The 24,610-nt window shown below is 42.0% G+C and overlaps 1 protein-coding gene across 1 annotated transcript in view; it reads right to left on the minus strand.

Annotated features, from left to right (window-relative positions):
* Positions 1-5,344: 5,344 nt before the first annotated feature.
* Map7d2 (MAP7 domain containing 2) overlaps positions 5,345-24,610 on the minus strand; it is a gene marked incomplete in the record, with an annotated part of 121,538 nt that continues 102,272 nt past the window's right edge. Inside the window, 9 exon segments of the mRNA XM_013506304.1 lie at positions 5,345-6,600; positions 8,752-9,027; positions 11,777-11,963; positions 12,426-12,504; positions 12,919-12,975; positions 14,067-14,171; positions 14,936-15,128; positions 23,659-23,791; positions 24,417-24,610. Of these exon segments, the coding sequence (XP_013361758.1) occupies positions 8,778-9,027; positions 11,777-11,963; positions 12,426-12,504; positions 12,919-12,975; positions 14,067-14,171; positions 14,936-15,128; positions 23,659-23,791; positions 24,417-24,610 (1,198 nt within the window).

The following is a 24,610-nucleotide window of genomic DNA, read 5'->3' on the forward strand; positions in this document are numbered from 1 at the left end:
ACTGAGTTTGATTCCAACAGCAAAAACAAACCAAAAATAAATATATTTGGTTCATAAAGGAACAGGATGACAAAGCCGGTTCAGAGGCTATAAGGAGTGACTGTTAAGCACACATGTCTCGGTAGACACACGCACATACATATATTAGTAGAAAAAGAATTCTGGCATAATATTGTAAATTTAGAAATGAAAGTTTTTATTTTATTGTCCTACGGGGAAAAGAGACATAAGCTTTGGCACTGTTTTTTCTTCAGGGCAAAAAATCATCTTCAGCTTTCTTTTTTTTTTTTTTTTTGGTTTTTCTCCGGTACCAGGAACCGAACTCACAACCTTGCGCTTGCCAGGCAGGCGCCTTTTGTCGCTGAGCTAAATCCCCAGCCCCATCTTCAGCTTTCTTTGTACAAGTGAATCTCTAACTCCAGAGACTGGATCCTAACCAATATAGCAAAGTTTGTATGCATTGGGCAGTCAAAAAAAAAAAAAGCAAGTCACGTAAGTCAAATCCTCTGAGATTCCGTGGACCCTCAGACTACCTCAAGACAGTGCTCTAGTAGTTGTACGTTTTGTTTTACTCACATTCAGGATGATTTCTTAACATCAGTAAACACTGAACACTTCCTACCAGCCATCAGGGGTGTCACCACACAGGGGTGGGCTCCTGAGAACCCTTTAGGCCAGCTCCAGCCAGCAAATGAAATTTTTCCTTTTCCCCCCATTGGCTAGTAAGATTCAGTGTGTCTTAAAAAATACAGAGGTTCCACTGCATTGACTGTAATCAATCCAACAGGCTTTGGGCACATCTACTGTGTGTGACAGAGCCTCATCCTAGTTAGCCCCTTTGTACGGACAACTTTCCTGTTGCTTCCAAATACAAGCCTAAAATGCGTGGGACCAGAAGTGGTTCAGATTTTGGACTTTTTTTCAGATTTGGGGACATTTGTACTTACATAATGAGATACTCTGGGGACTGGATCCAAGTCTAAACATGAACCTCATTTGTTTCCTATATACTTTATACACATAGCCTGAAAGTAATTGTGTATCATATTTTAATAGCTTTTTGCATAAAACAAAGCTTGTATGCTTTGGGCCATCAAAAAAAGCAAAGGTGCCATTATCTCAGTCACCCATGCGGACAATCTATGGTTGTTTGGCATCACCATCATTCCTATGAATTCATATGCTACCAATAACCACTCATTTTCTTATACTTATTCATGCATAAGTATTTCACAGTCAATGTGAAAGTTAATTGCTGTGTCAGCTTGATTTAAGAGCCACCTAGCAGATTAGTAAAGCACAGTTCTGGGTGTGTCTGTGGATGACTGACATGTAGGCCAGACAACTGAGGGAAGGGAAGAAGACCCACACCCCAGATGTGGGCAGCACCAACCAATAGGCTGGCCTAAATGTCAGCCATCCACAAACACACCCAGAACTGTGCTTTGGAAAGCTGAAAAAACTGGAGATGCCTGTCCAAGAGATGGCAAAGACTGGAGCTCTTCCAAACGAGGACACTTCCTCCTTCTTTCCCTTTTTTTATTTCTAGTCTGCCATTAGTGCTCAACCTGTATTAGGAAAATGTGATTGAAAGACAGATACAACCAACAAAGACTTGCCAACTCTGATTCTAAAAAGAAGTTACTTTATGGAAAGTTTTAATTCCTTGGTACTCTATTCCTTGTATTTTGTGTTTCCTGCAGTAAGGTGAGATAAGAAAAGCCTGCCTTAGTAATTTCTTGGAAGTCTAGAAAGCTGGCAGCTTGAAACATTTCCCCTAACTAAAACAATCCCTGGGGCTGGGGATTTAGCTCAGCAGCACAGCGCCTGCCTGGCAAGCGCGAGGTTGTGAGTTCGATTCCCGGTACCAGGAAAAGAAAATAAATAAAACAATCCCTGGAAGCCAGTTAGAAGGGTTACACTTTGGTATTTCCCAACTGCAGCATGGAAGCACCAGCCAGAGTGTCTTATTTACTACAAAGCTTGGAGATAGGGGTGAGCTCTCCACATGCAAGACCTGAAGACTTTCAGCTCCCTCTGACTTTTCCGAGGGAGCCTTCAGGCTCTGAGCAGAAGGTGACTTCTTTACCCAGTGTATTGAGTGCCCACTGTCTTGGATCATGATCTGGACCTTATGTGGAAAAAAAAAAGGCACTGAAATACTCCCTCTCTACCCACTGACATGAGCAATCTGCCCCAGAAACACAAGAGCCAGTAAAGTCACACTGTAGGTCACCTTTTGCCTGGTCACTGTTAAAGGTATGTCCCCCAAAGCACTTTAAATCATAGCTTTGCTTAATCTATGTCTCTCATCAACACCAGAGGCCTGTACTAGGCACCTGCTAAGTAAGCCTGTTAGGCAGGTTTGTGTAGTGAACAAGAACACCACAAAACAGCCCACATTAATGAAGTTACATAACCACCACCCTATTTGGCCATTGGAACGCGAGTTCTGTACTATTTTCAAATCCCATGCTCTTGCTTTCAGGTACCAGAACTTGATCTAACGATTGATAAAGCCAGGCTCTGGTGCATGGCTAACAAACCCTTGAAAAGGCACACGCAGATGAAAATGTTCTGGAATTAGTGATGGTTGTATAATTTTGTCAGTGTACTAAAGGCCATTGATTTGGATGCCTTAAAAAGATGGATTTTATGGCATACGGATTATCTCTCAATAATTTAAAGCACACTCAGAACTAGGATTCCTCATGGAGGTCCTGCCCCTGTACTGATATAAGCAGTAGCACATTATTTTTGCTATTCTTAAGGGCAGAAGAGCTCATCAGCTTCCTCTTATGGGCACCAAGGCTGGAGTCCTGAAGTCAAAGTTAGCTCTGCCAAATTCTAGCTGAGTGTCCTTGAGGAAGCTACCCTCTCATACCCACCTCATGGCATGCAGAAGACTTGGAACCACCCTGTGTATGGGAGGAACTCTGGACATATGGCCACCAAAGCTGAAGCTCAGTGAGCAGAGGCCTCCTGCTTCCTGCCCTGAGGGCAGAGCAGGTTCTTGGGTATCAGGCAGTTTGGAATCCACAGAAGCTGCCCCCAAGCCTTACATCTAAATTTTTTCCCTGATTTAAATCTTGACAGCCACACCTCGGAGTCTGCTGCTGCATTGCAATGTTCTTGCTGTGACTTCTGGAACCTTATCCACATTCGCTCAGAGGTGCTAAACTCAAGTTGACCCTCAGGAGACACAAAGCTACCTGCTACCTTTCTACATGTACACATGATCAACATCCAGTCTTGTCAGACATTAAATTCTTATGTATCTTGAATATTTCTGGTATCTATTGCAAAGTCCATTTCTCTATCAGACTACACTGCTTAAATTTTAAATATTTTACTATTTGCTGAAGAAATTCTCCCTTTTTAAAACTGTGTTTCTTAGCTTTGTGTTTATTTGCTTATACGAACTGTGTAATTCTTTTCAGCTATCAAAAAGCAATCTCCTTGAGTAGACAAAGGCGAGTGCTGCCACTGTTAGCCTTCTTCACATGCATAGGTCTTTGCATTTTCATCTATTCTAACAGCCTTCGGTCAAGTTTTAGATGTGATTTGTTATTTTTTGGAGTTTTTTTAGTTTTCTTGAGATCTTTTTCCTGTTTGTTGCAAATATAAAAGAAGTATTGAGTTTTCTTTAACAGTTGGCTCTTCCTTGTAAGATTATTCTGAGAGTTTTTCAGTTATTTCTCTCAGGTTTCCTGGGGGGGGGAATACCTGCAAAGGCTTCTGACTTTTATGAATTCTCACTTCATTCTTCCTTGTAACCATGCTTCCTGAACAACTCTGAGAAGTGGGAATGTAGGACACCCCATGCTGTGCCCCCATGTAGCAGGTACACCTGTAGAACAAATTAGTGTCTTGTCACTAGTTCAGACTGGGAAGGTTCACTGGAGATTTAGAGAGCCCGAAGAAGAGACACAGAACTGTGGACGGGGTTAGACATCTTTATTCTCAGCTGCTCAGCTCAGCTGTGCATGGCAGTCACTGGGCCCCTAGCCTGCCCATTCCTGAAGCAGTCCTTGGTCACTTAGTCTCCTGCCAGCCCTCACAGCAGTCTACACTGATACCAAAATACGTGGTAGTAGCCATGTGCCAGTAATGACCTTGGTTATGTAAGTTATTTACACCAGCCAACATCGACTTTGGCTATAGAAGTTACTTACATTTGGGTACTAGAGATGCACTGCACTGGGGTTCCATTATCAGAATCCACTGCCTCATAGATCCCCTTCCCTTCACAGTCTGAAGGACAGTACCACCATCTTGTACTTTTGTGTTTCCCTACACTTATTTCTGTATGTTTTATGTTTGCTTTCTAAATTTAGTTTATAAAAGCATTTGGCTAACAAGAAATCTGTATATGCTATGGAACATTTTAGAATGTTCATAAAGTAGCAGCTGTTCTTGGGACCCCATAGCCAGCACTCATAATGACATAAGCCATTCCTAATGCCCTGTCAAAGCCCTGTGTATAAAGGTAGTGAAGTGTCCTCCTGTGTCCTGACTCTGACAGCAGCCTGGGCCTCAGCTTCTGAGATGGCAGCCCAGAAGTTACCATGAGGGTGTATACTTCTAGTCATGTCCACCTGGCTCCTAGTCTGTGCTGGTACCTTTTCCAGGCAGCGGACAAGCCTGTGATTTGGATACAAAAAAGCTGGTCTATGTTTCAGCTTCCTTGAAAATAAGGGCCAACATTCCTATTATAAATTTTTTTAATGCCAACTGCCATATGAAATACTCTCCTAGATTACACCAAGGTTAAATGTGTCTTAGCTAGCTAGACAGTATTTGTATGAAAGTACAACAACTTAGCTATCTTCAGAAGTTCATCATGTTCTAGGGACAGGCCATTACTTAAGCTTGTTTCCATAGCTGGTCCACTTGGCAATGACAAGAGAGGAATTTTTACTAAGTTTGACAGGGAAAGAACACCTGTGTAGGATTTGGGTTTTGTCCCACATGGTCCAATAGGTTTAAAAAACTTGGTTTAGTTCTACCACAATTCTTCATTGAGCTTACAAAGAAACAAAAACACTAGCAAGCCATCACTTCAATGAAAGTATATTTCACATTAAACAGAATGTACACATCATGCAAATGAGGCATCACCATGGTCACAATGGTGCTGTGAGGTACAGCATCTCTCTCTCTCTCTCTCTCTCTCTCTCTCTCTCTCACACACACACACACACACACACACCAGACATCTATAGCAAAATAAAGCCATAAAGATGGGCAGGCATTTTTAAAGTCAGGCCATGCTGCCATTTTGTGTGCTTATCAGAAAAGGGATTTTCCCCCAATATTCATCAAGATCAGTGCAACTACATTATTAGAGGCATGTATTTTATTTAGTATATACACATACATAAACATACACAGTTTTCATAACTAATAAATTCTTAAACTGTAGCCTGCTTTAAAAGCACATGAATGAGATTACTATTGAGACTTGCAAACCTCTCTCAGCATTATGGTTCTCTCAAAACCCTTTAATACAAGTCAAAATGCAAGTTTCAAAGAAAAGGTAATTTTAATCTGAAAGTCACATTTTACCACAATAAAAGAAAAAATAAGAAAATACAGCGTTATATGGCATAAAATGTGTGCAGTATACATTCTAGTGTAATTTTTCCCCATTCAGATCTTTTTTATGTTACAGTCTATTAAAGTGACATACTGGGACCAATTTTGGGCCCCCTTGTTTTAGAGCACTATGCTTTTTATCTATAGTTTTAATATAGTTGGGCAAACATAGGAGCAAACAAAGAAAATCCCCAAGATCCAACAGAAAAACAAGAGCAAACCCCAAACCAAACATCTGCACATGACACACATTCAGTGTCATTCAGTAGGAAAACCACCTGATGGTTTGGAAGGACTACGATGCAAAATTTGAAGGGGCAATAGGAAGGGCCCTTGCCTGATTCAGTTGCCCATGCATATAAGAATATGCGTAAGAGAACAGAAATCACTACACACTGTTTAACTCTTCCTTACTAACTCAAACTGATCAACCCCAAAGGAGTAATGTGGTGCAGTGCATTTGCAGGTGCCAAAGCTTAGATAAAAAGACTTCCTGATAATATTTTCAAGAGAGAAAGCCCAGAGAGGGAGAAGCTCCTGAATTTCTTCTCCTCTGAAACAAAGGAAAGGGGATATGCAGCCCAGGCTGAGGACATGTTTGACTAGAGTTGAGCAAATGCCTAGAATATTTATAGGAGGAGACATCTAAGTGCTTATGGGCTCTGAGGCCAGGAAAGAGGCCAGCCACAGAGTGAACTTCCAAGGCAGCATCACTCAGGTTACTTAGAGGGTCACTGTGATAATAGACAAGGACAGGCAGTGCTTTAGTTGCGACTGAAGCTCCTAAATAGAACCATAAAACGAAACTTTGCTACAGCCCAATAAGGTGGAAATCTCAAGGTTTCTACCAAGAGAGGACAGTGTTTGACATACTACCTAGGAATAGTTACATTCCAGTCTAATAGTTTGGAATCCAGCGGTGAAGGGTGACAGAAGTTTCTTCAGATGGCTGGGCAGCTGGTATTTGGCTACCAGAAGTTTCACGGGTGCTCCAAACACCACCTGTGTTAATTCAAACACAAAACCACATGAGATCAATGGAGAAAAGGATTTTGTACTTGATAATTAAATTTTCCTTGGCTCATACAGTGTTTCTCAATAGAAGTACTGCAGTATTTTACACAAGACCATCCTTTTTAGATGAGTTAAATTTTGTGTGAGACTTTCCTAACATCTTCAGATGTTTTATTTTTACCTTTGACCAAAGAATGATCCTCTCCTATTTGGGAAGGCTGTCCTTTTAACTGAGAGCACAGCTTTGGGAGAGACACACATACAGCAGAGAGGGTAAAAGGGGATGGCTGCCTATTGAATCTCCCTTGCATCCAAGCCTACAAATATTTCATGTCTCAAGAGTTACTTTCTGAATGTTTCCATCCACTGTGACAACAAAACCCACCAACATGTTTCTAAATACTCCGTAGTGGGGATGGCACCATCTTTGGTTGAAAAGGATTTTAGAACTAAACTATAAAATATAAAAAATGTACAGGCAGTATGAATAAAGTGATTGAACCAAAATTTTTTTTGGATAGGGATTTTACATTTCTTTCAGGGATGTGGGGAATAAATTTGAGGACTCATGAATATTCTCCTAAGTTTTGTGGATTTTCTGGTTCTTACTGGGTAGCAAGGTAAGTGAACTGAGGGGAGCTCATTAAGTCAAGATAAGATAATAGCAAAAGGAACCTCTTAATAAATACAAAGCCATACACTTGTCAGGGAAACAGGCTGCTCAGGTGAATTAGGGTTTTAACCTATTTATGTGCACTATTCCATTTTTGGAGCACCTATAACAGTGGAAAATAATAGAAATTTTCTCTTCAAATATTTGAGCCTGGAATTTTTGTAGGTAGCATACACGAATTTCATGCAAAAATTTTTAAAAATTGTAACTTCCACATAAATATGGTTAAGTGCCAGAAAGTAACTGCCCTTCTGAAGTAGGGATATAGTTTAGAAGTAACCTGTCATGTGTTTCCTTTCATGTGTCAAAGGACTGCAGGTGTCTTCCTGAAAACTGGGAGAAAGAGAGTCTAAAAATTCATTGACTATAGGCAAGACCTAATGTCAGGTACAAATAAGTATATAAAACACAGTGACTTCAGCTGTGTTGGCCTCCCTGACCTGTTACCTGGTTTGAGAAGTAAAATGGTTAGACAAAGGAAAGTTTACCTTGATTTAGTAGAATTGTTTTATGTGATTTGTATGTTTCTTGGTCTGTTAACCTGTGTTTATGATAATTACCTTGATAAAGACTTAAACGTATCTGAGGTTGGATGAAATCATTTTCGGCACTGAACTTCTAATAAGAGAAGTGCAGCATCATAAAAATCAAGTGACAGAGAATGATGAGAATATACAAATGTTTCTGAGAGTCTAAAATGACAGGAACTATAGAAATTATTAAGTTATGAAAAGAGGCCGGGGATATAGCTCAGTGGCATAAGCGCCTGCCTGGCAGGTGCAAGGTCCTGAATTCAATTCCTGGTACCAAAAGAGAAAAGTTATGAATAGATTTGATGATAGATCCTAAATAGGTTTTCATTACTCAAAAACAAGTCCCAAAGTGAAGTAAATAAAATGTGAAATGTGGGTATCTATGTGCACATAACTACAGAGTACATATAACCCACATTCTTAAATGAGGGGGGCTGGGGACGAAGCCCAGTGGCAGATCCTCTGTTTACTAAGTGCGAAGGACGCATGGAGGGCAGAGAAAAGGGAGAGAGAGAGACAGGGTGAGACAGAGACAGACAGAGACAGAGAGACAGGCTGACAGGTAGGCAGGGACATGGAGAGGGAGTAGTTTTACTACCACTGCTTTGCAGCACTATGAGAACATTCTATCCTTGTTCCTGGAAAAAGTACTACTTAAGATGGGCTGGTGGTTCAACCTTTAGCCACTGCTTCTCAGCCTTCTCACTCACACGCTCAAGTGGCAGGGGCAAGGTGGGCATGGCATGGCACTATAGAATACATATGAAAGAAGTAATTGAAATCCATCTCAGTTCTTGTATGTGCTGCAATACATATTTGTATTTGCATTCTTGCAGATAAAATTGGCCATCTTGGAGCTGAGTGATGTTCATCCTATGTTCACATACCCTAGTTGGGGAATTACAGATTTAGAGTATCACTGAAAGACTATACCTTTTATTGAAGGGATGTTGCATTTGTCAACAGAAAGTGTTCAGAGTAGTTTCTTGGCCAGGACTGTTAAATCCTTCAATAAGGTTTTTGTTACAGTCATCCAGGCTGAGATTTTCACTGGATCTCTTGGGGAACGCTGGGGGACCAGTGAAGTCTAAGAGATCTTGAAGTGCTCGGGCATTACCAGTTCCATTTTGGTCCAGAGACACTCCAGGAATCATTTCACTCACTGGTGAAAACTCTGGGATGGAGATCAGCTCTTCTTTGGAAACAGGACTAGAACGATGGAGACAGGAAGAGACGCAAGGAGAGAGATGAGAGAACATGAGAATGACGCACAATATGTCAATGTGCTTCATTTTATTTATAATATTTTGTTACATTACTCTTCTAGAGAAGATGGACTTAGAGACAGGTTCAAATCTAGGAAGTGGTAGACACGGGTCTGTAGAGAAGTACACTGGACAGGGCTGTGAAGGCTGAGCTTACATTGCAACAATGGGTGAAAGGAAAAAAGATGCAGGCATAAGCACTTTACTCCTGAGAAGCAAGACCCTTCTAGAACTTTCAAAATGGGACATTCAAACAGACAGAAAAGCCCCAAGTTCAAAGCTAGATGAGGAGGGGCCCTAGTTAACACTGGGCCCTAGTAACTCTGGTACTGCCTTTCCAGCAGTGCTGTCCTGGCTGAGCTGATTTTCCTGCCTCTGGCCTCTGTCTCCTCCCCTGTAAAATGGGAAGAATAGTTATTTCTCCCTCCCAGGGCTCCCAAGAGTGTGAAAGTGACTTAGCTGGGAAGAGTTCATGCTACGCCACCTGAGTGCACAGTTAAGGCTGGGGACTGGGGTGGGATCATTAACAAGGACCCTATCCATTTAATTATCTATAGAGCCAGCCTCACCCACTGTCTCCTCCCTGAAGCCAGGCTTCCTCCAATCCACCCTGACTTATCCAGTTCTGCCTAGCCAAGCTTCATTGTTCCTCCATCCTCCTCCGAGAGATGGAAGGAGTTTCACTGCTGCTTGCTATACACCAAGCCAATCCAGGCCCAGAAGAGTGGTGGGCTCAGAGGTCTTGTTCCCAGGAGTCTCTTAATAACCAGAGTAAGGCGGGTTTCTAAAATCTTAGAGAAGAATCTAGAAAAACCAGTTGAACTGAAGCAACTCAGATAGTCTACCTCCTTCACACCTGAACCCAGTTAAAGGGAAGTAGCTAACCTAACACCACTTCTGGTGTTTGAAGCCTTGGCAAAATGCCTCATTAGGCAGAAACACCCTGTCTCATCTTTATTTTTCCCTACCTCCATCCCCAGGTTTAACTCCTGCCAGCTTGAACCACTGGTGAAACATGCACAACTGTCCCAGTAGGTGGCTTGTACCACTGGTGGTACAAACGGATCTAACCATTTTTATCAGTCTTTTTACTAACAAAATAAATTTAAAAACTGTGTGATGGCACAATCATGCAGGTATCACTGGTGGTTCAAGTCACTCAGCAGTAAGACATATGAATTAGAGCCCAATTGTGAACATAAAAATGGTCAGAGCATGGGAAAAAGAAAATGTCACCCTATGCTTGGGTACAGCCACCAGGAATCACACCTCTCTCTAAAGGAGAACGCAGTGTGCAAAGCCCTTCCTTGAGCTCTGGGCAGCGGTACCATGTCTTGTTACTCTCCTACCTCCACCTAAAAGGCATAAAAGAGTAAGCATACTTTGCTCAATGTAGGGATGGAAATATGTTGCATTAACCCTAAAGATCATCTCAGTCACTTGAGAGGCCTAGGCAGGAGGATCACAAGTTCTAGGCCAGCATGGGCAACTTAGTGAGACCCCATCTCAAAATAAAAAGGGCTAGGAATGTCGCTCAGTGGTACAGCGATTGCCTAACACGCATGAGCCCCAGTACCCGGGGAAAAAAGATTGCTTCAGTTGTTTTTCTGCTGGGGGCAGAATGGAACCAGTCAGGAAAAGCCCATCATGATGGTGGTGTTGGGAAAGGAAGACTAAGCAAGGTTCTGAGGGGTCCTGTTATCAGTCTCACATAACCTGCTCTACTGATGATGGAGCTGCTGCACCCTGGACTTTCACACATTTGGCTCAAGTTCAGTAAATATGAATGGGAACTCAGAGCCAATGAAAGAAAGGTAAGCTTTGCAGGCTGTAGCTCTAGTAGTGCTTTTACAAAATACTGTCACACTCTACTGACTCAGAGAACCACCTCCTACTCCAACTGCCCTGTTCAAGGCTGTCTACTTCAACACCTCTGCCTTAATCCCATGCCAATTAGTTCTTCTTTTTATATGAGATTAATTTGCCAGATGATGTCATCTACAAACATGAAACCAATTTAAGAATTCTTTAGGCTTTAGGATCCAAAAGCAAATTCATTCCTTTATTAAGTCTCTAGTAACAAGTTTACTTAAATATGAGACTCTCTATAAAAGTGACCCTGTTGGTGGCCTGGCTAGATTGATACCCTTTACCTATAGATGCACCCATCTCCAGCAGCAGAGAGTGGGCTTCTAAAGGCTCACAGTTGCCATGTTCTCTCTGGGCAAATTCCTTTGGCTGATGACAGCCACAATTAGTCCTGCATCCTTCACCTTACAGAGCCCACAGGGAATGAGTGACACAGTGGTACAAAAAGCCACCTAACTTATCTTTTTTTCACCTACCTTATCTCAGTCACACAACTCTCTAGTGGAAATTCAGACTCTAGGCTCCTGTGGGATTGTCTGAGAACACACTGCTGCTTAGTGCCTTCCCACTCTGCCCTTCCTCCTCACAAACTCCCGGGAGTCCTTCCCTAATAAATCACATGCCCAGAAACACTGTCCCAGGTTCTGCTTCCAGGGAGCCTTACCCAAGCAAGACTCTGGAACTATTCCACTGATGGCTTTCCTATAATGTCAACCAAGCCTGCTTCAGGTGATTTGGTTGTGTAACACTGAAGAAACTAACTAAAGAACTGTGATGGTGTTTGGAGAAGGGATGAAGTTTAAATAAAAAAGAAACTGACATACCTCACTTCCATAGACTGAACATCTTCAGTTGAATCATCCAGACTGTTTGATTTTCCATCAAGGGCACCCAGATGAACAAGTCCCCCAACTGGTTTAAGCCCATTAGAGAAAACATCTCGGGGAAAAGCTTCGGGGGCAGTGTGCCCCATGCCTTTAATTTCCTGGCATGTGTTCAATCCGTTGAGTTCTGATCAAGAGCACAAAATCCTCATGTGAGTCATAATATATCCAGTAACAATGAAATAACAGGAAACATGTAACAAAGCAATTAATTTAAAACTCTGCTTCACCAATGATGCAACATCTTTTGTGAAAAGAATCACCAATAACTCTATGTAATCACCCTCACACAGGGGAAGAGAAGAAAAAGCACATTAAAATTGTCTGCAGGGCCTCAGGAGAAGAGCAGAGCCAGCTCTTAATAACACCTGACCAACAGATAAGCTCCCTGGAAAGCATCGAGGGCCAGCAGACAGCATGCCTTCCATGCCAGCATCAGCAGAGTAACTGAGGAAGCCAGCGGTTTTCTATAGATGCCCCAGGCAGGAAAACTGCCAGCAGTCACGCTCTTGGGACCCACAGGCTTTATCCCCCTGTAAGAAGCTTTCTGAGCCTTCACTGCTGAAAGGGACAGCCCAAGAACACTTACCTATTTTGTTGGGGACAATTGGTTTTATCTTACTTTCCACACACACAACAGGCTGAATCTCCACTTTAGGCTCTTCTTTCTGAAAATAAGAGCATGGATGAAAAAGAAGGAAGGCTGACACTGCATAGTAAAACATGTATTATTTTTAAGCAAGAGAAGATATTTGGAGCCCTGCTGGGCCATCTGCCTGGTTCACAGCAAGTCTTTGAATCTTCAGCTGTTTCACATTATTAATATGTCACCATTCTCTTTTGTATTCATGTACCACTATGCCTCTCCCTGTATGTCCATCCCACTGTTCTGAGGAAATCTTTTACCTGCTCCATCTCTGAAGCTCCTATTTTTTTTCAGAACCCTGTACCGTATTTAACCTAGCCAAGAAGAGAGCAGGAAGAATCCATTTTTCCTAATTCTCTCCAGAACCCACAACTACACTGAATGTATCCTGCTGTCCTTTTCCACTCAGCACATAATGGTCATCTGAAGTCTGTACCTTTACTTCTGGAGACACATCACTCTTCCTTGTTCTCTTCATGATTTCATCTATTCTCTGGAAACAAACAAAAGGTGAGAGGACTGTAAGACCAAAAATATAAAAAAGCTGTTGGGTCTACATGCAATTTCACATTTCTCAGAAAACTTGGAAAAGTCAAATTTCAGCAGAGGATAATGAGTATAGAAAAGATTTTCACGTTTTTGCAGATGTATACCTCTCGCTTATGAAAAATGTCAAATGAAGCACACCAGTGCATATTTAGAATCAATATTCAATCTATATCCCACCTTTTTCCTTCCTCTTCTTAGGTTTCCTATAAGTCAACAAGTCACCATCCAGCATTCAAGAGTATTGCCCTTGATACTTTGAGCTGAAGCTCAAGAGGGAAGACCAGAGGCTGGTCTCCCGGCTCTCAGCCTTACAGGAACACAAAGGCCAGGCTGAGCCCAGTGGTGGTGAACCCGTGGCACGCATGCAGCAGCGGGCCATTTGTATCATTGAAAGCTCTAAACAGTTTGCTATCACTGGCCTAGGACATCACGAGAACAGACCCTTAGGATCAGTCTCCTTAAACTCAACTTTATCTATAAGTAAATTAAGTACAAAGGGACTAAACACTCCAATTAAAAGACAGAAACAAACAATTATAATAGTAAGTCCTGACTATATGCTATTTACATCAGACCCTCTTATAAGGGCACACATATAGGTTCAAAGTAAAAAGATGGAAAAATATTTACCATGCAGATACTAATCATAAAAAGGCTGCTGAAGCAAATTTCAAAATAAATATTATTAGAGTTAAGAAGGTAATTTTATAACAAAGGGGTCAATTCAGCAGGAAAATTAAACAATCTAAAATATACAGGGCTTCAAATATCTAAAACAAAAACTGACAGACCTTAAAGGAAAAATAGACTAATCCATAACCACAGATGGAACTCTGTACCACTGCTTTCTCAGTAACTGACAGAACAAGATGACAAAAAACAAACATACAGAAGATTTAAACAGCACTATCAAAGACACTGCCCTAACTGACAAGTCTAAGAGCACTCTACCCAATCACTGCAGAACAGAGCTGGATTTGCCTCCTGTTCCTGCTTCACCCTCATCCTAAGTCCTCCTGATCCCTCTGCCCTTACCTTTTTCCTCTCCAGCCGCTCCTGCTCAATCTGCAGCATGATTTGTTCTCTTTCTAGACGCATCTGTTTAGCAGCCTCCTGGGCCTTTGCTTCTGCTGCCTCTTTCTGAAAAAAAAAAAACAAAAAACAAAAAACAAAAAACAAAAAAACAAAAACAGGTAAACCAAGGTATAGGCTTTATGAAGCTGAGAAAACACGGTCGTAATTCTTTTAGCTTTGCACAAGTTCTGTCTCCCCATCATCTAGCCCAAAGTGGATGCCTTTCCCATACGCTATGTGGATTTACACACTTGCTTTACGACACAGTAGATGTGGTTAGACTTTATCCATATACTTCAGCCCACCGTGAAAATCATCTGTAGATCGTTTTCTCACATGGCCAAAGTCTTTGTCTGTAAGCCAAAAGTTTCTAGGAGTTAATTCCCCAAGGAGGAACCTTCCACAAACAGGGTGCTAGCAGATAAATTATTCAGATTCCTCACTCCTCAGAGGGACAATTTTAAAGCAACCATGATCCCCAGGCTCTCAGGAGATCCCAATGCTATTGAGTTCCAGTTGCCAAGAGTAACCCCCTCATTAATTTCCCTTACTGTCTCTTGCTTCCATACCAGCTTTATAGGATCCCTTCTCAAATAAACTGACACCCAAATTCATACCACAGGGTCTACCTTTGTGGAAACTCACACTCACAGAGAGCAAACTTGTCCCAAGCAACTTTTATTTAATGACTAGTCCAGACAGTTTAAGGAAAAAAGAAAAAAACCTTAAGTAACTACCATTAGTCATTTAAATTTAATGAATTTCACCTAATATTAACTAAGGTCTTGAAAAACAAAATAAGGAAGTCTATCTGAACACTCAGACTGCACCTGCTTTTCAATCATGGCTTTTTCTTGTTTCTCTTTCAAAAACAGCTCCTCCGCAGCCTTCTGCTTGGCCTCCTCTCCTGACTTTCTTTTTTCTTTCTCTTCTTGGAGATTCTTTTCCTCTTCTTGTTTACGGGCTTCCTCTAGGCGCTGCCTTTCCTCCTCTGCCTTTCTTCTCAATTCCTCTTTCTCCTGCCTTTTGAGAACATAAGTGTTGTCAGAAAAAGACACGTTCAAAAGGCAAACTGCCAAACAACCATGAGCTGACAGTAGTGGGTAATGCTGAGCATGTTAACAAATACATGCATCTGAACTCGTAACCATGTAATAAACTGACCCATCCTTCCTAGAAGTCCATTCCAGTCTGTATGTTTACCAAAAAATATTAACCAGGCTTGACTTTAAAGTCTGCAGGATAAATACTAACAACATATTGATCTGTGATGCCTACTGCAATGGCTTCATCACTGTATAAATGACAGTGACGATACAGGAAGCCAGTCTCCATCATTCTTATTTAATAACAATTCTTTTAAAACAACTAAAGCTAGAAAAACTGGGAAATGCTGCAGTGGCCACAAATATGTCAGTCAGCAATTAAAGAGCAGTGACCATGATCTCAACAAGTTTACTTTGGGTTCTAATTGGTATGTGACTTCTGAAATAGCCAACTGAGGAAAACGTTCAACGGAAACTCAAAGCACCTATTTTCCATTTGTTCTGGCAATCTTTAAGTCTATTTTAAGGGGAATGGGAAAAAAAAGAATCAAGTTGTGCTGTGTACAAGTACAAATTCCTTATGATTATGTGATCATTATGTATACTTAAAATGTACTAATAAACATAATTTTTAGAAGTCTATTTTAGCTTTTAGTCTTTGCTTTATAAAATTAAGTGACATTTAGATATTTTTATCTGCAGATGAATGATATAATGATAAACAGCTTTAAGCAGTGAGGGAAAATTCTGCAAAGTCTAAAAGCTTGTTTCTAGGTTTCTAATGTTCTTCCTGCTTACAAGTGTCACTTCTCTTGGGTGGTCATGAGCAATGTAACGTATGGGCAAGACCCACACTACATTCTGGCTGTGCCACTGGTTGTGTGACACTGGGAATGTCACGCAACATTTCTGATGTCCATTTTAAAAATGGGCATAGCTATACTACTGCTCTATGGCATTATTATGAGAACTGATATAACAGATGGGTATGCCTGGCTCTGGAACATTCTCAAATGTTAGTTTTACAATTTAAAATGAATCCTCCCTCCAACCCCAAAGTCCATTTAAGTGCATCTACAAATTTGTATCTTTTTCAGAAATTACCTTCATTTGGAAGCATGTGTCACTAGGTTCTGTTATGCTGTTATAAAAAGATCAAGACAGACAGTCCTTCCGTCCTAATGGTCAGCTTCAGGAATCATGCAAATAGCCTATGTCTCACCAAAGAAATATTTTAACAAGTGAAGAAATATGTAAAGGCATTAGCCCAAGACTTAACAGTGCATAATAACATACTCTATGCCAGAGGCTGAAGTGCCTGGAAGCATTGTGGAGAAACTAAAATTTAAACAGATATTCTAGAGAAGAACATTTTGGGGCCTCATCAGAAAGAAACTCCCATTCTTTTAAATTTTATTATGAAACACTAGGCACTATTTCCAATATAGAACTATAAAAAAAATGTGGTAATAACAAGATTTATCCAAATGTAAATCAGAGCACTAATTCATTTTTTATCCTCCTTTTTAAAAAGCCAACAGTAACTGACCCACAGAAGTTAAAATACAAAGGATACATAGTATGTAAATTAACATATAAGTTATTATCTTCATTTTAAGAATCTGAAAATCTACTGCTTCTTCCATTTTTACCATCAGGACTTTGAAGTGTCCAGATGCACACACGTAGTAACACCCTCTTGCCCATAAATCTCCAGAACCCTCATTGTCATCCAAAACAAATTCTTCCTTGCAGGTCCATCAGCCCCTGCTTGTCCTTTCCATGGTGCCTCCATGGAAATTCTGTCTTCTTCAGACAAAATTCTCCTTTAACCATACTTTGCCTTCCCCAAAGGAGGTGAAAACTGGCAACACACACACACACACACACACACACACACACACACACACACAGGCTTCCTCTGTGTGAATCCAGGTCCTTCATAATCCTCTCCAAAAATGAGCATTCTTTTCTTTCCCTGCTTAAGGAATCAGAGAGATCATTATTTCATCCTTTTCCCTACTACCCTCTGCTGCAGGTCACCCTCAGCCCACCACCTTTGCCATCCTTACTAAGTTTCTCTGGCTCCTCCTACCTCTGAGTTCACAACTTGTTGTTAACTCTAAGCCCACTTCTCCCTTTGTAACTGAGTAAGTAGAAAGCAAAGAAAACAGTGCACTGTTACCATCTGGCATTTAGCTGATATAGCCTTTGTTCCTATTGCTGGCCACTGGTGAGAGTATTCATATAATGGCCCCTGTCTCTCAACCTCTAGCACCTCATCCCCTCTTCTGTTCTATCCTGTCACATCTTATATCACTGACTTGTACTCAGCTTTTAACTGTTTAATCTTACAGATGAGTATGTGGGTTTCACTATTCCCACGTGCTTATATGTTTCCATTTTAAAGTAAAGCTTAACTTCCATCATTAACCTTCTTTGATCTGATCCACTCTTTTGCCTCCTTCTCTGATGGTCTGCCCTGGTGAGCACTGCATCTGCTTCCCTTTTCTCACAGTGCCCCACCCCAGGCATCCTGATCCCCTCCTGAGCATTTCTGTGATGGCATGGGGGTCACTCTGTTGCCTAACGCCAGGCCCAAGCAGCCACCAGGACCTCTCGTGCCTTTCCTGGACCAGCCAGTGCTGCTTGGAGAAAAGTACAAACAAGGTTATGTGCGCCTCAGTCTCTGCTGACACGTTTTTATCCCATTCTTTGTATCTCCTATGGACAGTTCAAATTGCCACCTTTTCTCCATCTTCATATCCTTCTTCTTAGTTGATGGCATCAACAGCAATTTTTTTGAGGATTAACTTGTTTTATTGTATAACTTAAAAAAAACTCCAAGAGGAAGGGTAGGCTTGTATGTGAATGGACAGTACACTGATTCGATTAATCTGGGGGGGTATTTTTTTTTTTTTGAGACAGGGTCTGGCTATGCAGTTCTGGCTGGCCTTGAGCTTACTTTGTAGCCCAGGCTGGCCTCGAACTTGCAAGGATCCTCCTGCCTCAGCCTCCCAAGTGCTGGCATTACAGGTGTGGTGCCACCATGCCCAGCTTGATTTGATTAATCTGGAACAGATTCTGCACTTTATACATGAGATACATGTTTTATAAACAGATGATTGACTGAAGAATTAGAAGTTGTTTTATCTCACATGGCCTTTTGCATATACACCATACCTTGATTTAAATGATTCATGGAACCTTTATTTTCCAGTTATGCAAAAGAGAGTGTAACAAACACTGTCTTTATATGAGGGAACTATGTCACTTTTTGATAGTAAAGTATCTAATTCTCCATTCCTATTAGCACCTTATATTCTTGGTAATTCTACATTAAGTACAGTCTTTTTTCTTTAAATTATATTTGTTCAAATATAAAATAACATTTCTATAGGTATATTTGAATTTTTTTTTTAAAAAAATCACACAACCTTGCCTTTCTTAGGCTTTTAAAATCAGTTCAGAGTGGCCCATTTTCACTCTGCAGGGCATACTTTTTTTCTTACCTTTAATAATGTAAAGCCTCACTACTTTTTGCATGCATTTTGACCAATTCTTTGATCAAGACAACAACCAACCATTTTATAGAGAAGAGCGAGGTCACTTGATTTGAGCTTCTTGAATTTCACTCCTTTATGGCATTAATGCTGAGAAACTTTCCCTTTTGTTCCTCTGCTTAGCTGAAAGGATTGCAAATGCTACCACATTTGCTATGAATTCCATACCCTCCTGGTAGCTCCACAATCTTCCTGCTAGCCCCTCTTCCTTCCAATGATAGTTGCACCTTTTTGGAGAGAAGGTCTCATTTTGTAATCCAGGCTGGCCTTGAACTCACTATGTAGCCCAGGCTGGCCTTGAACTCACAGCGATCTTCCTACCTCAGCCTCCCAAATGCTGGGATTACAGGCATGTGGTACCATGGCCAGCTCTAGTTGCACCTTTCTACATGCATGTTTCCATGCCCTGCAAAAATATATGGGCCTTGAGCATCCAAAGCCACTCCCTTTAATCTTCTACCTCCTTTCCACACATGACAAGGGAATGTGAGCTCCCACTTGGGGCCTTTACCCCTCCTCTCAATACTTTCCCTCTAAAATCCCTGCTCATCTCCTAAATCCCAAGACCAGTAGCCTTTCCTCAGCCTGGACATGTCTCACAGGTACAACAGCCTGAACATCCCTCCCACAAGGCCCTTTCTACAACCCTGTGGCTCCTCCTACCTAAGCTGTTTTCCTGTCCTAATGCCCAAGCCCCATTCAGAAAGCTCTTGCCTGCTCTAGCTCATACCAAGACTACCTGACCTTTGGAGGCTCAGCAAGCAAGAAGCCAGGTTTGAACACTCCTGAGGACCCCTGCCTGCAACTCCAGGAACAGGGACCTTGCTTGGACACCAAACTTGAGCCTGGCTACATGACTTTATTTGTGGGGCTGCCCTGCCTCAATATTCTTTGTTTTGGACCTCTAGCAGTTACTTCACCTTCTTAATGTGACTTCATATGATCTATTTTCAAATCTCGGTAAGATTTCTTACTTGCTAGTTTCTGCCAGTGCCTTGCCCAGAGTAGATCCAGGATCTAAGATTGCTTGCTCCAGCACCAAGAATCCCATGGAACATCTTGCCCATCCCCAAGCCCAGGCACTGGGCTTGTTTTCTGTGTTTCTGAGAGAGCTTTGATGTCACTGCTCGTTGGGACTGGAATAGCTTTTGCTCTTCTTAGGGCACTGTTGTCTGGACTGTTGGTTAGCCCTTATATTAAGGGAAGTCTGCCCCATCCCTGACTTGGATAGTGTTTGTCTCAACAGATGGTCACAATAATTGGGCTTTCCATGGTTTGGCTCAAGTATTTTTTATTTTTCTCTATATTTTCTCAACTGGCAATAACATTTCTGTGGTTTTAACTATTAACTTTAAGTATAAAACAGATGCAAGGATGATCTTATTCCAAGAGGTATCCGCTGTGTTCCAGCCCCAGGGTGTCTGGTACTTTCCTTTCTCACCTCGCACGTGGCACTATGCAAAGTTTCACATTCTGGCAAGAAAAAGGAAAACTGATTTTGGGTCAAGTATTTAGTCTCATTTTTAACGTAGGCCCCAGGTTTCAATTCCATTTCCAATCCCCTAGGTATTCTATAGGTACTTTAAACTTAATTTATCTAATATCAAACAGGTCATTTTTATTCTTTAAAATAATTCCTTCTACCCTTCCATTATCTGTCATTGGGTGTACCATTCTCCTAAGTCCTTTGAGCCAAATCTTAGCATCAACTTTAAATCTGCCCACTTCTTTTGAGTTATGCAAGTCTGTAGACTCCCTTTCCTAGTTTGCTTTCACCATACTACTTTAGTTCTGTGTCTTCTTAACCTGTTACTGCCATGGTTTCTTAGTCAAGCCTCTTTCTCCTTGCCTTCCTTTCTCATATATTAATTGAACACCAGGCACAAGCAATCCAAAGACTGTAATCCCAGCCTTCTGGGATGCTTACCAGGGAAAAGGAGCCTGTAAATGCATGAGGCTGGTGCCTGCTAGTCAGCTAACAGTGGAGATCAGAAAGGATGAAGAGTGGGGGAGGTCAGTTCTCTCACCTGCACAGGGCCAGACAGATTACAGAGGAATGAGTTTGACCTATGGTTTAAGAAGAGCATGAGTCTATGTACGAGCATAGTAAAAGCAAAACTTTGGAGGTATAGAGCTGTGTGATGGAGGAATTTCAGAGGGATCTGCAGACTGCAGCCTAGAGGAAAAGCAGGTAGAAAGGCAAGGAGCAGCCAGTTTATCGGAGGCCTTCAAGGGCTATGGATGGGTTTGGATGGATCCTGTGGGCAGGGGACTCACCAGCTTGTTAAAACACAGGAGCAGGACAATTGCACTTATTTGAGAAAGGTCACTGTGGATACAGCATGGATAGTGGACAAGCTCTGGCAGACCTAGAACAAGGCACTCCAGTTGGATGCCAGACAGCCCAGGTCCAACACGGGCTAAAGGGGAAGGAAGAACAGAGATGCAAATGCGACAGCTAATGAGGGCTGACTTGACAGCTAATGGGAGTGTGGAGGATGGAAAGGGAACAGTCGAGAGTGGGTCTGAGACCTCTGACTTGGGTCTTAGGATAGATGGGGGCACAGAACTTGTAAATGGAAAAGCAAGTCTGGGTGAAAGATACTAAGTGCTGCCTTGGAATTGCTGAATTTGAGATGAATATGGGTACATTCAAGTGAAAGCATGGGCAGCTGTACAGTCCGGGTTCCAGACAAGTGCTATCCAACATAACTTTCTGTGATGAGGAAAACATTCTATAGAATTGAGTTGCCCACTGAAGTAGCTATTAGCCGAATCTGGCTACTGAGTACTGAAATACGGCTACTATGGCTGAGAAACCAAATGTTCTCTAACCTATCTTTCAGTAGCTACATATACCTAGAGGCTATGGTACTAGAGTATACAGCCCTGGGCAGAGACCAGGCCATAGGCACAGATACAGTAGTCTTCAGAGGCATGTCTAGCACTTCTCTTACTCCGGAAAGTCTGCAAAGTTTACAAAGAAAGATGCAATTAGCTTTAGAAATACATGATAAAACAAGGCAAAGGGAGAAAGAAGGTAGGAAAGGAGATGAAAGTAAAGTTGATTTAACACACCAAAGGCTCAATGTATAACTCCTATATGAAACATGAACCCTAAATCTTCTGAAGCCAGAGGAAACTAGTAGTGGTAGGAATAATCACAGAGCAGGAGGGAACAGCACTGTTCATGAAGGGCTTGTCAGGTGAGAAACTGAGGGCTGGAAGCTGAAGCAACATTTAAGGGATAAGGGGTAGACAGATGAGACTCAGGTATCTGGAGATTAGGAGGAATGGTGGTTATAAGGTTTAAAGAGTAAGTATGAGTTGAGGAAATAAAGATACAGTTAGTACAATCAGTTTTCAGGAGCTGGGCTATGAAGGTAATGTAAAAGAGAAGATGGTGGCTAGAAAGGTAGAGAATTTCCCCTTTCTAAGCACATAGCAATAATCACATCACTCACCTGCTCAGAACATGCACCTTACCTCTACGGCCTGCAATTACCAAGGCCTGTCATTTGCAGTCCTGTGATTCATCATCTCCTGTGAGCTCCCTTCACGTGACCTATGGCCCACCCAAACAAGCCTGAACACACCACTCATCAAGTGGTTACTGTCTTTAACTGAAATGCTGGAGTGAGAAAATAATCGCAGAAGCCCAGAACTTAAGAAGGAATCAGACAAGATTCCACTCCTAAAAATTAGATCAAGCCAGGTGTGGTGGCAGGCACCTATAATCCCAGCACTCTGGAAGGCTGAGGCAGGAGGATCACCAAGTTTGAGCCTTGCTTGGGTACCTTAGTGACTTAGCAAAACTCTGTCTCAAAACAGATAATAAAAAAAAAATGGGCTGGAGATGCAGCTTAATGTTCAATCCTCAGTACCACACACACCACAAAAAGAAAAAAATTACATCAGCAAAACTATACGCAGAGATCACAAAGAATTGTCAAAGTTACTAAACGATCAAGAATATCCTATTATTCATTAATTTAAATCCAGTACTGGCCTTCAGGTGCCACAGCACTGCTTGCTTCCTGCCTTGGTCACTCTCTAAGTAGCACTGGCTTGGACTCTGTGATGATTCTAAGAGCTTCCTTTATCAATAAAATCAACCTTGTCCTTTAATATATATTCCCTCTCCGAATACAAAGATCAAAAAGGCAGGACTGTATTGTGACAAAGTGCCCTGGCACTATCACCATAGTGGATCTCAAACACTACTGAGCTATTAAAACAGAGCAGGTCTTTAGATCGGTGTATCTTCCCTGTGTTCTTTGGAGGATTCTGATACTTTCCAAAGTTTAAGGGCCACTGCAATGACAAGTTCTGTCTTATTCCAAGACAGGACTTCCCCACAGCTTATTGTTCATGGACTATGAGCTTGGTTCACCTTACCCCTCATCTAGGAGACTCTGCCCAACTCATTTCATTTTGACTCTGGGGTGTAAATTAGGATAATCTGGGAGAGAAAACAATTTGGGAAGCAAAACCAAGTTTTCTACATCCAGAAATTTCTGTCTTCCCAGGGATATTCTCATTCTATAGTCAACATTCTCCCGATAGCTCTATGAGGACTGCCTGTAACATCTAGATCCAACCCCTATGAGTTTCCAGGTCCTCTGAAAAGAACAAAATTCTACCTGTGTCAATTATGTCAAACAGTGCCTGGGCATGGTGATGCACACCTATATATAATCCCAGCACTTGGGAGGTAGGAGGATTGCTGTGCGCTCAAGCCAGCCTAAACTGCATAGCAAAATATCCTCTCAAAAAAAAGACAAAAAAAAATTATGTCAAACAGAAGATGCAGTCCAGGCATTCTAGGTCTTAACACTTCTGCTTAGGCTTTAGCAATACCAAAAGCACAAAAAGAAAGTCAAGCTGCTCTTTGCAACTCAGCTTTTAAATAAGATCCTGCAGAAACTCTGAGCACCTGCATACCTCTCCTGTTCTTCCTTCTCCAGTCGTTCTTGCTCCTCCTGTTCTTTCTGCAGCCGAGCCTGTCGTCTCTTCTCAGCCAGGATCTTTGCAGCCTCTCCTGCATCAGTGGTGCCAGCCATGGGCTTCCCCAAGGCTATGTCAGAAAAGAGGCAGCAAGAAAAAAAAGATCAAAGTAAATGAACAAACCAGTAATGATTCCATACACTACAGCTACCATTTAGACACAAAAAATCCAATGCGGTGTGGTGATGGGAAAAGCTGCCAGAACAGTGTTACAATGAACCACTGAGAAGCTGTGATAGGCCAGCAGTGACCCTGGCTGTATTCATTCCATAGTGAGGGCAGTGGACAGCTGAGAAAGCAAAATAGAGTCACAAATAAGTCCCCAAGCAGCCACCATCTGGGCAAGCTCACTATATGTATCACAGATTTTTTAAAAACTGAGGGAAGACCTTCTCTTGTGAGAAGTGCAACCCCTGGCTGGCTGCAGCTTGTCTTACTCGGAACTCCTGTGAGTTTTCATAGCTATGAGAGGAGTCAGTACCTAGGTCTCCTCCTCTAGGTGACCCTGGGGAGATAGCAGAGAAGGTTTCAGGGCAACAAGCAAGCCCGATAAAGCACTACAAGGTTGATGTCAATGTCCCAGGGAAAACCCCCCTCCTTCTCCTAAATACAAGAGAAGAGCAAATAGATTGGGTCAGGGGGAACTATTTGGGGAAGGCCACTGCCCAGTGGTAGCATTGACAAAGAAGTTCTACCTGCACTGCTCTCACTCTTTCCTCCTGTGGTAGCATGCTTCTCAGCAGTGTGCTTGTCCACCACATGCTTCTCCACCACGTGCTTCTCAGTAGCATGTCTGTCTGCCACGTGCTTCTCGGTGGCCTGCTTGTCTGCCACATGCTTCTCGGTGGCCTGCTTGTCTGCCACGTGCTTCTCGGTGGCCTGCTTGTCT

The sequence above is a fragment of the Chinchilla lanigera genome, unplaced genomic scaffold, assembly GCF_000276665.1.
Source record: "Chinchilla lanigera isolate Chin_1 unplaced genomic scaffold, ChiLan1.0 scaffold00108, whole genome shotgun sequence".
In the NCBI taxonomy this organism is placed as follows: Eukaryota; Metazoa; Chordata; class Mammalia; order Rodentia; family Chinchillidae; genus Chinchilla; species Chinchilla lanigera.